Source organism: Scardinius erythrophthalmus (genome assembly GCF_964197995.2).
Source record: "Scardinius erythrophthalmus genome assembly, chromosome: 21".
NCBI lineage: Eukaryota > Metazoa > Chordata > Actinopteri > Cypriniformes > Leuciscidae > Scardinius > Scardinius erythrophthalmus.
The window spans coordinates 32,285,445-32,302,265 of record NC_138241.1 but is presented as its reverse complement, the minus strand read 5'-3'; the positions used below and the strand labels follow the sequence as shown (position 1 = coordinate 32,302,265).

General features: G+C 38.0%; 1 protein-coding gene across 1 annotated transcript in view; it reads left to right on the top strand.

Annotated features, from left to right (window-relative positions):
- Positions 1 to 6,553, top strand: part of mdga1 (MAM domain containing glycosylphosphatidylinositol anchor 1) — a gene marked incomplete at both ends in the record, with an annotated part of 207,953 nt that extends 201,400 nt beyond the window's left edge. Inside the window, one exon of the mRNA XM_081350154.1 lies at positions 6,462 to 6,553. Coding sequence (XP_081206280.1) covers positions 6,462 to 6,553 — 92 coding nt within the window. The remainder of the gene's footprint in view (positions 1 to 6,461) is intronic.
- Positions 6,554 to 16,821: the final 10,268 nt, after the last annotated feature.

Sequence of the window (16,821 nt, the reverse complement as noted above, 5' to 3'; positions counted from 1 at the left end):
ATGCTAAATATCTCATTCTTATTAGTGTAATGTAATATTGGGATGTCAAGAGTTCTCATAAAACACAAAATCCCATTGTGTGTGTGTGTGTGTGTTTTGTGTTGAAACCTGTCTGAAAACATTATTTTTGTACTTCTGTTTGGTGGTGCCAGTTGTTAAGAAATTACACAGTTTACTAGTTATTTTAGATTATCTTCATATACATTCAGAAAGGTTTTATTTAATTGTTTCCTTTCCAGTCTAACGGTTTAATTTGCCAGATGTTCTCACACTTCAGAGCAACATCTCAATTCTTTGTCACACATGCAGTGTGATCTTTTAATAAACAGCTGAATTTAGCATATTAACTTTTTTTTTATTAAATAATAGATCAACCTTTAACAATCCTGTGTATACCACACAATAAACTGTGTATTTTCTCTTTTTATTAGCATTATTTTTATGGTGGATTTACTTTAAATGGGACTGAGACATCTGAAAAGTTAAGAAGATTGTCATCATGAATATAATTAGGTGACACAACTTAATCTCAACTTATTTGCTGAAAGGCATGTAAGTGAGCATTAGCACTTGAATGTTCATTCAGTCTAACGAGGTCTATAATTCAATTTAGTCCACTTTCAACACCGCTGATTGGTAGTTGTGTTTGGTTTTAAAGCAAGCTGTTTTTTTTTTCTTTCCATCAATGCCAAAAACATTAACAAAACAATAATTATCCCACAAATAATTGGGAAAATGACCCGAAACCGATTCGCCTACATGCAGGCACCACTGTGCGACACGCCAAAGCATGTGCACTCCCGCTAGGCATTAGTTTCTCCTGACAGTAATATGTACGGACATTTCCATATACCAATCCACAAGCCTACAGCACCAGCTTGATATTTTTCCAATTTTAAAGTGTTAAACACATCAGAAACCTGTCATGGTAAGTGAAAAAAAAAAAAAAAAGCTCCATTATTATTTCAAGTTTTAATGTAAGCTTATACCTTAGTCTCTGGAAGCGTACAGCCCTGCTCTCTCCTCCGTACCTGGGTCGGCATGAACACTGGTGTTATATCACACACACACACACATACAGGCCGAGTGCAGCCCACGCAGTTAAACCTGTTCATGCCGCCCACAGGTGCTGAGCTGTGCTTACACACAGGAAAGTGTATCGTGAGCTGCGTGAGGCGCACCGCAGGGCAGAACAAAAGAGCCAAATTAATGATTAAGATCAATCATTGTGAAAGCTCCCTCACAGAGAGAATATTCCAGCTCTCAACCGCACGGATTGCTGATAGCTGTTGTTTGTTCAGGAAAAGCTGTGTGTGTGTGTGTGTGTGTGTGTGTGTGTGTGTGCTGCTAGCTAGCAGGCTCTGTGTCTGACCCATGAGGCTTTACTGTAGAGGAACTGTGCATTCATCAATGAAACTCTGCTCTTCTTTGATGTTTTCTAGGGTCTGTTCTGTTTGAGATCCTTTCAACATGATTGATTATTTACTGTCCTCGATTAATAGGATGGATGCCTAAAAGGATGGGAATAAATTGCTAAAAATTGGCCGGTTTTCTCACTTAAAATTTCCAAGCAAGACAAACCAACTAATACCACAAAACAGAATTAATAACAGAGTTCTGCAGGGATGCTGTATTTTTGTACAGCAAAATACAGAAATGAGTTAGCATTTTAGCACTTACGGTTCCATCCTCCTGAAGTCAATGGGTTTTTGAACGGGCTTTGGTTAAATGCCTGAAATAAGGTCTGTGGTTAACACAAGCTCAAGATATTTTTATTCTACGACATAAAATACATCAGTATTACCCTCTCGTGATTTTTAAAGCTTTTAGTTGTCTTCAAAACGGTGGATGCCAACAAGTGTCGAAATGGCAGAGGCTGTCGGGGACATTAAACGTCATCATCCGAACAGGAAAACTCAAAAGTCTGCTTTCACAGCCGCATTGTTTTTATAATCATAATAAATATTTTATACTTTAACCCTTTTACTTCTGCCGATTGTATTTAGGCTCCAAAATTCATAAACGTGGCGCTCATTTTTGAAGATTAACAATATGTGGGGCAAAAAATCATAAATGTTTGTTGGTCATAGAGCTTATTTTCTGCAATAATCCAAAAGCCAATTTAAAAATCTTTACAAATCTTTACTTTACTTTACAAAACCGCACACTCTCTCGAGTATGTACTTATTTTAAATAATTACTCTGCGACTGCTAAAAAAAGTATGTTGTATATTGAATGAATGTGTGTAGTATGAATGAAATCCGGACGTACTACATTTGCCATGTAGTCACTGTCATGTGACCTACCATTTGCTTCACTGCCATTCACAAATCTTCTCCCGTGGCCTCATGGGATAGTAAAGTGTCCATCAAATGCACACTTCAGAATCTCGCCAGAAGAAGTAGGTCATCCGAGTACTTTGCCTATTATATGATTTTCATCTTAAAGGGATAGTTTACCCAAAATTGAAAAGAAGATTTTTAGGTGAAACCGTGGTCCTTGGTGATTCATGTAATGCAAGTCAATGGCTTCCCTCACTTTGATAGACAATAAAACATAAAACAAAATTAATACTTGTGGCTCCTGGCGATACATTACTGGCTTTCGCTCATCAACCACAAGGCAAATGTTAATACTTTTTCGTACACTGTCTACTTTCTTTGAATAACAGTTCTATCTAACATTTAGTTTTCGGGGAATCACCCTGGTGGCTAGTTGCGAAAGGGCTATTGAGGTCTTATGAAGCGAAACGATCAGTCTGTGCAAGAAACTGAACATTATTTACAACATTATACTCTGTAATCCACAGCGTTCATGGCAGTCTAGAGTGCGAGCTTCCTATCGCATCATAACGCATGTGCGGGAGCAAACACACGTGAGCTGACGCTGTGTTTATTTACAACAGAGGAGGACGACGTGCGTTGTATTGTTAATCAAAATGGTACTTAATTTCGCTTATCCTGAGGGCCGCAACCTATAGTTAAAATTAAGATTATGTTCGCTTGCGTGATCTCAATCAGGAAGATTGACTTTTCACAGATTCCCAATGCGCATATGTGATTATGTGACAGGAAGCTTGTGCTCCAGGCTGCCATGAACGTGCTCAGGACCGTTTGCCGAGGCTCTGGGTTACAGGTAATAATGTTGTAAATAATGTTCTGCTTCTTGCACAGACCGATCGTTTTGCCTCATAAGACCTCGATGTATCGTCAGGAGATACTTTTAATAATTTTTTTTTGCCTGTATATGTTTATTTTGACGGTAACCATTGACTAGCATTATATGAATCACCAAGGAGCATGGTTTCAGCTTAAAATCTTCTTTACTGTTCTACTGAAGAACAAGACACCTACATCATGGATGGCCTGAGGGTGAACTATCCCTTTAAGACATGAAAACGTACTGCATTTTAGGAATGACCCGCGTCTCTTCTGCTCTCCTCTGGCCTCCCACGGGAGCTCAACCGTGAGCTGTTCCTTCTTTAGAGATGAATGATGATTGGCTCTGGCGTCCCATGTGTTACTGCGTCCCCATAAATCACACCATGACTGGGATTTGGCTGTAGGGTGGAAAGGGTGAGCGGGTATAGAATGAGAGAGAAAAAAGTATGTGCGATTCGAGGCGAAGGTGACCTGTTGAATCAGAATTAGAAATCTAAAGGCCCCACAAAACACACACACACACAAACATTAAGGGCCCTATCTTGCACCCAGCGCAATTGACTTTGTACACCGACGCATGTATCATTCCTATTTTGCACCCGCGCAAAGCGCGCTTTTCCCTCCACAGAAGCACGTCGCTAAACTAGGGAATGAACTTGCGCTCCCGGGGGCGGTTCAGCGCAAAGAGGAGGCGTGTTCCAGCGCAAACGTTCCTTCATGCTATTTTGCAGGTTTAGAAAACAATTGCGCTACACCAGGAAAAAATGGTTTAAAGTCAGTGGCGCGTTGCGCATGTTATTAATATGCTATTTTAAGGGCGCATGCTTGGCCATAATCAATGTAGCGTGTGCACAACGCGAATGCACTTTGATTCTCTCATCTACACAGAAGCAGCAGTTTTCATTTTTGCAAATCATAGCCTACATTATTACGATAGATAGATAGATAGATAGATAGATAGATAGATAGATAGATAGATAGATAGATAGATAGATAGATAGATAGATAGATAGATAGATAGATAGATAGATAGATAGATAGATAGATAGATAGATAGATAGATAGATAAAAGCATACATCTAGCTTACACATTTACCCAAATTATCATACGCCTTTTTAACCGAAGTTAATTTGGGTGGGTTTCTCCATCCCCAACGTCCCTGACGAGAGCGTTGCTCTCCTTGGCTGTGAACCGCTCCTGGCGCGCGCCTGGCAAATCCGCCGTTACAATAGGAATCCGCTTTAGAACAAGCGCGTCTGCTCTTAAAGGGAATGTGAGATGACGCTCTGATTGGTTTATTTCACGTTACGCCCACAACCACACCTATGAATAATGAAGCTACTTCAGACCAACCCATTTTAGATTTGCGCCTGGCGCAAGAGTCATTTATCCAGCCGGGAAAATAGCAACAGCGCCAAGACCCGCCCACAAAGTTACTTGCGCTTTGCGCTTTGACACTTGCGTTTCAGATCGTTAAAATAGGGCCCTAAATCTTGTTACGGTGGCACTGACTGTTGATAGATCAGTTTGTATGCACTTTAATAACTAATTTCCCTATATCTCTGATTTTATGTTATAACAATAGGCCTATTATTTAGAAGTAAAGATACACAGGTGGATATGCAGCCTGTCTACACACACACACACACACACACACACACACACACACACACACACACACACACACACACACACACACACACACAGCCCACTCACAAAATCACCCGCCTCCTTCAAAGGTCCTTGAGAGAGATGTCACGGCTCACACAATCTCGTTCTATATTGAAAAGGAAGAATAAAAAGCTTTATTATGAATATATTGATTTCCTGCTAGCCAAAAAAATCCTTGATATAAATTCATATTGATTTTTTTAAACAATACCTGCTCTTTATTTATTAAACCCATTTTGTTGGCAGATTGCATGCATAATTAAACCTGTATGTGTGTTGTGATTGGAGTCGCTGCTTTTTCAATAACGCTACAAGCATGTTTCGTTTCGTCCAGACCTCATCATCTTCTGAGGCCATTTCCTGTGAGCTGTGCCGAAAGATATTACTCAACATTACCTCTGAGACATAATGACTTGTAATTGTCCTCATGCAGGTCATCCGTCTTCCGTAGCTCATAGATATTACCGCTTACGGCCTCCGGTTCAGTCAGGCGATGATGCCAGCCGCTGTAACCCCATCCGTCCGATCCATTATTTCAGTGTCCCGTGCTTCTTTGTGCCAAAAGCTCGGCAGGAAAAAGAAACCATTTATAACAGCATCCCACATACCTGCATGCTTCCATTCTCAAAGGATTCTGACCCGGCATCTATTGTGTGGTTAAGATTAAGAGGTGTTTTTCTTTACAGAAGCTGTTTATGAGCAAGGTATCAAAGTGCATTTCCCCATTTTGGATGCTTGGAATTAGACTTGCAATGCTTTAGGCTTTAAAAAGTCACATCTCATGATGTGCAGCTCTTGCTTTGTACAAAATGTAAGTCATAGGTCACATCCACTGTCAAATCCTTTTGCAAAACTTGTACCTTTAGGGGTACAGTAACTTGTCACTAGGGCAGTACCCTCAAAAGGACAATTTTGCACCTTATATGTCCTTAAAGGGTGCATATTGGTTCTATTACCTACTACTATAAACCTTTTAGGGGTACAAAGTTGCCACATTTTTGCTACTTTTTTTTGCTACGAATTTTTGTGAATTTTTGATTGTCGGTATTAGTACTTCCCACATATAATACTTAAAAAAAAAAAAAAAAAAAAGCTACTGGTTCCACAGAAATGAATTGTTGCATTCAACTATAAATGTATCAAATGTATTTTTCCTGTAACACACCAACAAATGTGACAAAATTCCAATCAGAAGTGAAGATATGTCTTGGAAATGCTTTGGCCAACTTTTACTAAATTTTAGGAAGATTTTCAAACCTTGCCAAACAAAAGTTTTCATATGGAGGCTTTATTATTGAAAGCATCCATGTAACTCAATTGCAAGGTCATGGGTTCGATTCCCAAGGGAATGAGAGGACTGCTCGAAATGTATATACCTTCAATTAAAAGCAATGTAGGAACTTCAATGAAACGCACCTGATCTAGCAAGGAGCAAATTTTCAGCAATACTGTGTTCTTCTGGAGCCGTGATGCTCATGTTAAAGATGCGGGTTTAAATCCCACTAGCTTCCACAATACTTTCTTGTCCCCTTTCCACTGTTCCGTCAACACAAAGTGGCAAAATGAAGGGAAATAACGAAGTTGTAGTATAAAGAGTGTAATAGAGTGTTTGTCTTTCTGTTTACAGCAGTTCTGTCTGGGACACACCAGAGTCTCCACTTTCTCCCTGTGATCGTCCAGCTGCTCGGCACCATCTGCCTGACGTTCCTCCTTAGATGATATAGATACCCCCGAGCACACACCGCCAGCGTAGAACGCCCCCCGCGGCAGCAATAAGAACTGCCCTGACATGTGACCACCCTTCCCGCCTTCCTCATTTCCTCCTGTGTTTCCAGCTTCTCACGTACTCTGTCCTGACTTCACAACACTTCTTACGATTCATGTCTACTTTTTCTTTAGTATCATCTTTTGTCATCACTTATTGAGCTTTTACCTGCTATGTGGCACCTTTTATGTTTTATATAAACATAGCCTCAGTTAATGTTGAGCTTTTCTGTCCATATGTCTCGACACCTTCACCTCAACCGCCCCTTTTCCCCCTTGTGTATGTATCTGACACACCAAAGTGTCAACTGTTACCAAAGATGACGGAGGGCTTACAGGATGAACAGATGGCTGAAAGAGTGACAAGGATGTCCTTTCCCCAAATGAACTACTTTTTTCCACAGACTCAAGTGCATGGAGATGCAATTTCCTTAAGACGTTAAGATTGCAAGGAATCAGGTAAGCAGGAATGAATAAGCGAAACGAGTGGTCACGAAGTTACTGATGACCTGAATGGACCTGTACATGCACATGTATATGATGTATTGGAAAGTGTTGAGCTACGGAAAAGACAAACAGACTCCGATTGAAACTTCTAGGACTATGACAATGTGAATCTAAAGAAGCACAAATTTATATCTTTTTTTGGTTCCTTTACGTGGTATTCCGTCAGTCTGGGTTTGCTGTACACTTCTTGTCCTTTGGCTTTCTTTACTGTGTGCCACTGCTGCATTGCCGTTCAGTTTGTTATGGGGTATAATTTGGTTCTGAAAACGACACAATGTGAACTTTGGACCAGAGGAGCATCAGTTACCTCACCCTCAATTTACAAGATTCATAAAGCATCTGGACAAACTGCTGAGAACGATCACTTTCGCTTCAATCAAACTGCCGGGAAAGTGTTGACTCACTGGGTCGGTCGTTCTCCTTCAGCAATAGGACCGTACCTCTGACTGCAATGAACGTTCTCCTCTTCATGGATATGGGCACATGGACTCCAACAGATGAACACCTCTGGACAGACAAACTGCACTCTTGGCTTTCAAGAATTTCATTTTGCATAGCGTTAGAGAGAAATCGCATGTACGTGCTAGCTCTACAGGGGTTGCCATTGACAAACTATTTTATTTTGGAGGTTTTGAGATGGCAGCAAACAGTGTTGAAATGAAAAAAGTTAAGACACAATGTTCATTGTTGAAGCATCCTATAGTAATGCTGCATTCCATTTACATTGAAAAGTTGGACTTTCCAGCTTCCTACTTGGAATATTGCAATAGATTGCCACTTGAAGTTGCTTGAACTTGATATCTTGTTGAAATCCACAACGTTTGGCAAGAGGGTGGCATCCAGTGAGATGCACATATTTAAGCCGGGCTTAGACTAAAGGAGTTTTTTTAATCTTAACCCGATTGTGAAATCTGATTGCATCACGCACATAAGGAGAATCTTCACAGATTTTCTTCTTTCAAATCTCAAACCCACACACACCACAAGATATGAAAACCGTGGCACATCAGACTTTAAGACATTCTTAAGATTATCGTGCCAGATTTAGCACTTCACGTGATCTCACGGGGAAGCGGATGGAAACAAAATGGATACTGTGTCGTGGCAACTTGCTGTAGACATTATATGAGGAGACATTTCGACCAGCCGTTCCTCCATCTCTTTTGTCCACCGGAGCCGTACAGCTGCTTGTTGTTTTGTGGTCGCCATTTTAAAAGTTCTGTCACTTCCGTCTCTTTGTAGACTTGTCTCTCGTTGGCTATTGTGGAAGTACTGACGTAATCATAGTTATCCATATTTAAAATCCTAAATATCAAACATGTTTGATATTGTCTGGGCGGCCCCGGTGTGTCCGCTAGCAGATCGGGGTTTAAGATTTGATCAGACAGAACAGACCGATGCCCTGGATGTGATTTTTTTTCTCAGAATGTCGGGAGGGGAACTGAAACTCCTGTAGTCTGAGCCCGGCTTTAATGATAAACATTCACTTTTAAGCAAATAAAATACATCAATAGGTCAAAGTTCCTACATTAAATGATGATAAAACATGTTTTGCAAACATCTGCATTTATATGATCCTCGTTGATGATATCATAAAGCTGGAGAACAAATGCTACCACTGTGTAGCATCATTTATCTTCCAATTTGGTTCTCTGTTGACAATCAAGAGTACAGCAAACGGTAGCATCGCAATTATGTTTTCTTATACATCACCTTCCAAGCTTTAGGCAATGAAACAATTGTATGGTTAGAAGTCGGAGATATCAAGTAGGAATATCCCACGTCTGACTTCGAATGGAATGCAGCATAAGTCACAGATGCCAATGGTTTAAGATTCAGATGCAATATGTTGTTATGGAGGATTTTACCTTCAAAAGTTTTGAAATGTAGGCAACCCTCCCTGGAACTCTTTTTAAAACAAGCCGCATCACGTAAGATAACATTTAAGCACATGGTTACAGTTAAGTAGCAATATGTGATGTTAGACGTTCAAGCAAAGAGTGTGAGCAAACTACCAGGACTGTGTGTGTGTTCGGTCCTTTCTGAAAGTTCAAGTACTCTGCTTAGCTACATCACATCTATCATCGTTGCAAGGGAAGGGCATGAGAGCATATGACGAAAAGAAGGAACCATTTGTGCCTCTGTTTGAGTGTCCTTGATCAGATTTGCGTACGCTTAGATGTTATGGTGCGATCGTATATACAGTATATATTTCAATTGCTTTGCTCTAGTATCACTCATACTCGTAGTTCCATCCACAGTGGAGCTTTAAGGTAAGTCTGTTTACAAACATAAAATGTGCAAAATGATTTCCCGGCTTGTATTATCCGCAAACGCTCATATTTAACCAGTTCATATTTATCCTAATGTGGCATTCGTCTGTCGCTGTTGAAGAGATTATCATAGACTCGCTCCTCAGGTAAATCCATAGGTAACAGGGACAGGGCCTGGAATAATTTAACCCCAGTCCAGGTTCACCTACAGTTAAAGACACTCCCGCGGCTGTAATACTGTTCCTCGTGTATGTTACCGTAATCGCTCTGAACTCTTGCACAATGCCTTCATGTCATGTATAATCAGATATTGTTTATAATCCATGCTAAGTTTAGTAGGACCTCTTACAGGATGCAACCGATTAGATTTAAAGCAAAATGAGAGTGAAACAATAAATGGAGGGTTATGTAATTTTATGTTGCAGGATATTGTGCATTGCACCTTGTTACATGTTCCATGTGTTTCCTTTTGTTGCTTTTTGATGTTCCGATGTGTGTTTGGTGACATCCCAATATTCTCCAGAAGCCATCACCCATTTTTTGGGTTTTGTATTCAGACCTTTAGATTGTTTGTTCAAATTGATCTTGCAAACAAGTCTATATTTACATCAATGATCAGAGGCAAAAGGCAGGATCTAAATGCTGTGCAATATATGATGATGGTAGAAGTTTTATCATGCACTTGTTATAAGCTCAAATAAAGCTCAACACAGGAAGTGAACCATCACCCCTTACGATGAGCAAGTGAATGTCAATGTGAATCTGATTAGAATGTGAAATCTTGCTGGCAGGCCTTTTTTGCATTGTAAATGTGCAGAATTCAGTGGAATGGGTTTAAATATGGCATAAAGTGTTAAGTGCAGATGGAAGTGCTTTGCTTAATAATATTAGCATTACAATATGAGAGATGAACACAGAAGAGGCAGGAATGTGTAGACATTTTTGAATGATGGCTGGGAATTCCATGCAGCCTACATTCCTGTGCCTGTAACTATAGTGACGGAATGCAAGAGAACATATTTGAATCCTAATTGTTACATTTTTATTCTAAACTGTTTGACATTTTAGAACACTCCTAAAGTTCATCCTCAAAAAATGTTCATCAGAAAGAATTTCATCCCAAACACTTACCAGCCGGTTTCATTCTATGATAGTACAATGCCCCAGTTTTCAAGCATTTTTCACACAGGACTGACAGTTGTATTCTGTTATTGTGTTGGCATGTGAATGTAGCCACTATCAGAAAGCTGTAAAAGAGAATTGTTAAGGGTGAGCACATCTTGTTGCAAAATATTTAGTGTGGCATTAGTATTTAGTCGAAAGTTCGGGGGTCAATGAGAAGTCAGATTATTATTGACTGTCATGCTACCAATGGGAAATCAAATTGTGACGTTTGACTCACCTTTTGTTTTTGTCACTCACTTGCGTGTTCATCCACCACGGTCTTCTGATTATGTCCAAATGCATGACTCAAGTATGATCAGAGAATGAAGCATAACAACACATGTAGCATTAGAGGTAGATGTTAGTAGAATGTGCCTTAAGAAAGGCCATTTACTGTTCCACCTGGAGGACGTCAGTATTCCCATCTATAGGTGACAGTTAGTTATGGATCTTACTGCCACATGCCCTTCTAGCCTCTATGATTACTGTTATACTTTATCTGTTGGGAGTAGATATGGGTGAATCTCACAAAGACATATCCAGGTCATATTTCATCCCTAAATAATTATATAATTAAATTACATTCGCATACTGTGCAGAAAATTAAGCCTTTTAGATTATTTTTGACAATTTCATGACAATTACTTTTATTTTCATGTATTTTTCATAATTCTCATGATAATTGATTGTCACTTCTGTAATACAGTACCTTTGCATAACAAAGCATTGATGGCATGGCAATGCAACATAATGACAGTATTGTACAATAAAACACTTTTTTTTTATTATTTAATAATTTTTTTCCCCCATAATGTTGCAATGCTAAAAAAAAAAAGAATTTTGAAATGTATGATCCGGACATGTTCTAGATTTTTTTTTTTTGTTGTTGTTGATTCACTCCATACATTTAATAAAATATATAACAAGAGGATCCCAAGACCAAACCTGAAGGTCAGTCTGTGAAAGTCACCAACGCACACTCACAAAACCAATCACATGACTGCTAAAGAATGTCTGTCGGTGTTGAATTGATCATTAGTGTGTGGCGCAGCTCTGATCAGCTGTGCTGTCGTATGCAAAGTTTGCGAAAGGTATTGACCTTGATACCAGAGAGAGAGTTTCTTTTTTTCTTTTCGTTTGTATGTATATTTGTTTGTTTTTAGATATACCGGTGCACAAGTGAGAGAGCAACTTGTAGTGCTGGATGTTGTATATTCTCTGTCATGTAATGAACTATTTTAGAGGAAAAATATATTTGAAATATGACTCCAAGATGTATAAATAAATAACCATGAAAGATCTGCATTGTGTGTGGTTGCGTTCCTAAACCTCCCCCTTTCTAAAAACTTTGTCATAATTATTCAGCGATATAAGCAAAACACCAGGCTGTTCTGGCCTGAAGAATCTGTTACAAACCTCACGCCGCATCTGTTAATCAAGTGCTCGTTTACACGCGCCGCAGGGGTCATTAACACTGACGACCCTGAACGAAGATTCCAGTTTACACCACTCGCACAAGGAAGCCATTACTGAAAATCTTTAGTAAAAGCACACATAGCAGACATTTTTTTTTTGTTAAAGGATAATTTTTTGGGCCTTGCCTCTCAAATATGATCATTGCATGATTCATTTATCTACTATGTAGGAATATCAAAACATTTCTCACTGAGTACTTCCAAGATCTAATGCGCTGCTAGTCACATTTATTGTACAACTCTATTCTCTCATTTATTCTATCTTATTTTTTTCCCTATTATTATTTATTAAATAGAATCATCAGAGATCAACTATAATACTTTATTCGTTTAAATAAAATTTGACTTACACATACTCATACTCACATACACATGCACAAATTAGTGAACATGATTTTACCAAATAGAACATGTTCCTGGATCAACATCCCAATCAACCAATCAAATTTGAGGGACAAGTTTATGTCAAGTTTATGTTTACAACCGGGTTAGGTGCCTCTACATCAGTGTTATTCACCTATCATTTTAGGGATAAGTTATGGTTATGGTTAGGGTTTAGATTTAGGTTTAGGTAGGAATAGGGATAGGGTTAAATTGTTGGATGGGAATGTTGATCCAGGAACACGGTGAGCTGCACAAATCATATGGACTATGGTCTTCAACATTTCTCTATCTTCCATGGAAGAAAATCATATGATTTAGGAAGATGAGGGTCAGTAAATGATGACAGGATTTTCATTTTTTGGGTGAAAGGTTCTTATTAGTCTCATGAGCAATGAAAGGGCCATTTCCTTTTGGGGTCCGTTTTTTTTTTTTTTTTGCTTTTCATTCTATTGTATTTTTCTCTCTCTCTCTCTTTATATATTTTTTTTCACATCCACCTCATCTCTTTCTATGGACTCTCATTTGTCCCCTGATTCTCTCTCTGTCTGTCAGTACGTCTATATTTACCCATCCTTCCCCTCCTACACACGCTCATCCTCCACTCCTGGAGTGAGACTACAAACTCAATGACACTTGATCACATTTTTAAATGTATCCTTAGACACCATCATCATTCTTAGAGCTTGAGAGAGCACGACATGACAGGACATGGAAATATGATGTCCTGTCACTAAAAAAGAAGCAAGAAAACATGTGGCGCTTGTCGGGTTACGCTTGACTGAGTTCCAATCGAGGACTTTAATTGCTGGTCGCTATGCTGCATCAACGCTGCATTCGAACGGAGGGGAAAGAATGAGTGGAGACGCCTCAGTGGCCACAGCATTTCAGAGATGGTTATTAAAGAGCGCTCAGAAACCAACCAGCAGAACTATGCTACACATGATTTAAGCGCTCACATCTCTTTATAATCAAACGCTCGGATGAAAGCTCCTCCTGCCCCCAGACAATACTGAACTGTCACATGCTAACCAGCTAATGACTAATTAGTTCATTTACACACTAATCCATCTAGTTACCTGGAACACCATGTCAGATATTGGAAAAACAAGACTCAAATGTTTTGATTCTTTAAAGGGACTTTAAAGTCTTTGATATTGCCAATGTGTGAACAGTTTAGAACATAACTTTAAAAAACGATACTTTCCCCAACTTTCTAGATTGTCTTGATTGATTTTTATGTTAAGGACTCGTTTTTGAAGAAACGTTTTTGCCAGGAAAATTTGGATGTTAAGTTTACACGCGCTCCAGAGAGTCTGCAGCAATGGCTAACGTCAGCTTAGAGATGGAATCCACTAATGTTAATTAGTTAACAATAACAATGTTAATCTGTAATTTAATTACCTTTTATTACTTCATCTGTCGACATGATGCTGGTGAATTGCAGGGCTTGTGCAAACATATCCACATCGCCATGATCAGATGCTTTCTTAACTGCTGGTTTCTCACCACTGTCATTTTTGTTCTGTGTTTATTTTTGTTATTGAGAGGAAAGAGTGCGCAGCTCATATTTACATATTCATCTAAACGTCACTCACAGCAGCTTGGACATCAGAATGTTCATTGGCAGTATATTACTGTAAATCATTTTCCTACTTATTTTTACTTTTAAGCAAAGAATGAAAAAAGAACTTCGTCCGTGAGTATATTGGGGAATTCCCCGGTGTCGCTAATAACAAGGGTTTCTGAATTCTTAATATAGCCCCTTTAATGCGGATGTAATTTTTGTTAATGTTAAAATATTACCGCCTGTCCAAGTTTAATGTGTGCAGAGATGACTGTTAGCTTCTGGGTCAGATAATAAATTAAGTTTGAGGTTGGACTGCTTTCTTATGAACCAAGAATGTCCATCATACCTAGACAAATCTGCTTATTGATAACTGTCATCGTTGCTGATTGGTACTCAGATCTGCACACTTTTTAGTCCTATAGAGGTCAACTGATATTACCAATATGCAAAACCTATTATTGTCGTTATGCATAGTTATAAATGTGCAAAGTTAGTTATATTGAAATGGTCAGAAATGTATTTTCAGGATTGTTTTTGGTTGTCCAGTGGTTTGCATTTCTCCCTCAATTATAAAGCATGAAAATGATAGATCAAAGATCAAACTGATAACCGATTATTGTAAAAAAAAAAAAAAAAAAAGAAGAAGAAGAAGAAGAAGAAGAAATTAACCAAATGGTTGGTCCCACTTTATATTAAGTGTCTTTATGTACTAACATTGAAATTAATAATTTGATACAATGGACTTATTGTGTACATACATGTTTTTATATTGTACTTATATTTTAAAAATACCTGCATGCAATTACAGCTGTAATTAATTTATGTAATTACATTTGTAATTACACTGTTGACCCTTCCCTTACACCTTAACCCACCCTTAAACCTTCCCATACCACCACACCTGTCCCTAAGCGTACCCGTATCCCACCTCAATAGCAGCAAAAGTGTTTTACAATACAACATGAACACATTAAGTATATTGTACTTACTTTTCGATGTAAGTACAGAGTACTTAAAGCCACTTAAAATAAAGTGGGACCAAACGGTCAAACTTATTATTGAACTCTACACCTGAGCCATAAATGCGATCTAAAAAACTCGCCTAAAAGTAAGTCATTGCAACATTGACTCATACAAGAACAAGTAAAATTTTAGTTTTAAGAGCTCTTCAAAAAAATAACAAAAAATAAATAAAGAGTTCTAGTGAAACGTCTACTATAAATGTTTTTTTTATTTTTTTTATTCCAGTTGTGTGCCATTAGTGGAGCAGAAATCACCCACTTCAGCTTTAAAGTGTGGCTATAAAAACTCTTTCTCACTTACACACTGAGAAACAGCAAAAATAACATAATTTATATTCCTTTATTCGAGGGGAGACCTAAATGTCAACTCAGTCTTTCTCGATTTAAGTGATATGACGTCCTTGAAAGTCCCTCAAAGTGTAGATTCTCTCATAATAGCTGTATATGTAAGGTCTTCTACCTCATGACGCATGTTTTCTTTCTTCATTCTCTGCAAGGCCGCAATGCTTTAAACAGTTTCACTTAAGGTGAGCCACTACAGGTGAATAGGGTAAAATTTTTAAGTAGCAGATATCACCATGCAACTTTCCCAGTTGATTACCTACATTAAGATGAGAAAAAAAAATGTATTACAAGTAGGGCTGTCAAAAGATTAATCGCGATTAATCGCATCCGAAATATACTTTTGTGTTTACGTAATATATGTGTGTGTACTGTGTATAATTATTTTGTATATATAAATACACACACATGCATGTATATATTTAAGAAATACTTGCATACATATACTGTATATATTTATATATAATTTATATTATATATAAACATTTTTTTACATAAAAATGACATTCTTCTTAAATATATACAAGCATGTGTGTGTATTTATATGTACAAATTTAATTATACACAGTACACACACATATATTATTTAAACACAAACTTTTATTTTGGATGCGATTAATCGCGATTAATCTTTTGACAGCCCTAATTACAAGTTTTCTGTAATTTAATGTTTAAATATGCAAATTAGGCAATATCTAATTAAATATGCAATAATTTGCATATATTTTAAGTATTGGATAAAGCCAGGTTAAAAATTATTTTTTTCATTGTGTTCACATATTAGATGGGAAAAAAATTACAGAGGAATTTATGGATATCTACTTTTGTTATCCTGTAAATCAGAATATACTGTCAATAGCCTTAAAAAAACGATTTTCGCCATGTTTTTTGGAATAAAATGTTATATAAATCAGGCTAGGAATAATATATTTACAAATCCCTCAGTAAATGTCTTCATAATATAACTAAGTACAATACTGGTAAGTTTGGTGTATATAGGTGCTGAAGTGGAGATTTCGGACTTGGACTATGAGAGAAAGGTCATTTTGAGAAAACTTGCTTTAAAGTTTCATCATCAGCCGATGAGATTGCGCATTCAGCCCTTTTACTTTTACGATTGGTTGCTGATGAAAAGAAAATGACAATATTTTGATTTGACAGGATTGTACAGGAGAGAGAGAGAGCTTTCTAACAGTATACAGTATGTGATGACAGGAAGCAGACAGCGATCGCGGAGCAGCATGTTGATTACGAACGCCAACTTTTGTTGAATTTATGAGAAATTTACAGACGCAAACAGACAAAGTGTAGTAAAATAAAGACCGAAATGTGTATTTCGGACTTTTTTTCACCACAAGTCTGAAAGAAGACATGTTATTGAAGACAAATATCCAAAAATCTCAAAATTGACAAGTTAAAAAAAAAAGCCATGTTTATGCCTGCCGTGTCTCGCCTTGATAGAAAGAGAAAATACATCACAACATGCTCA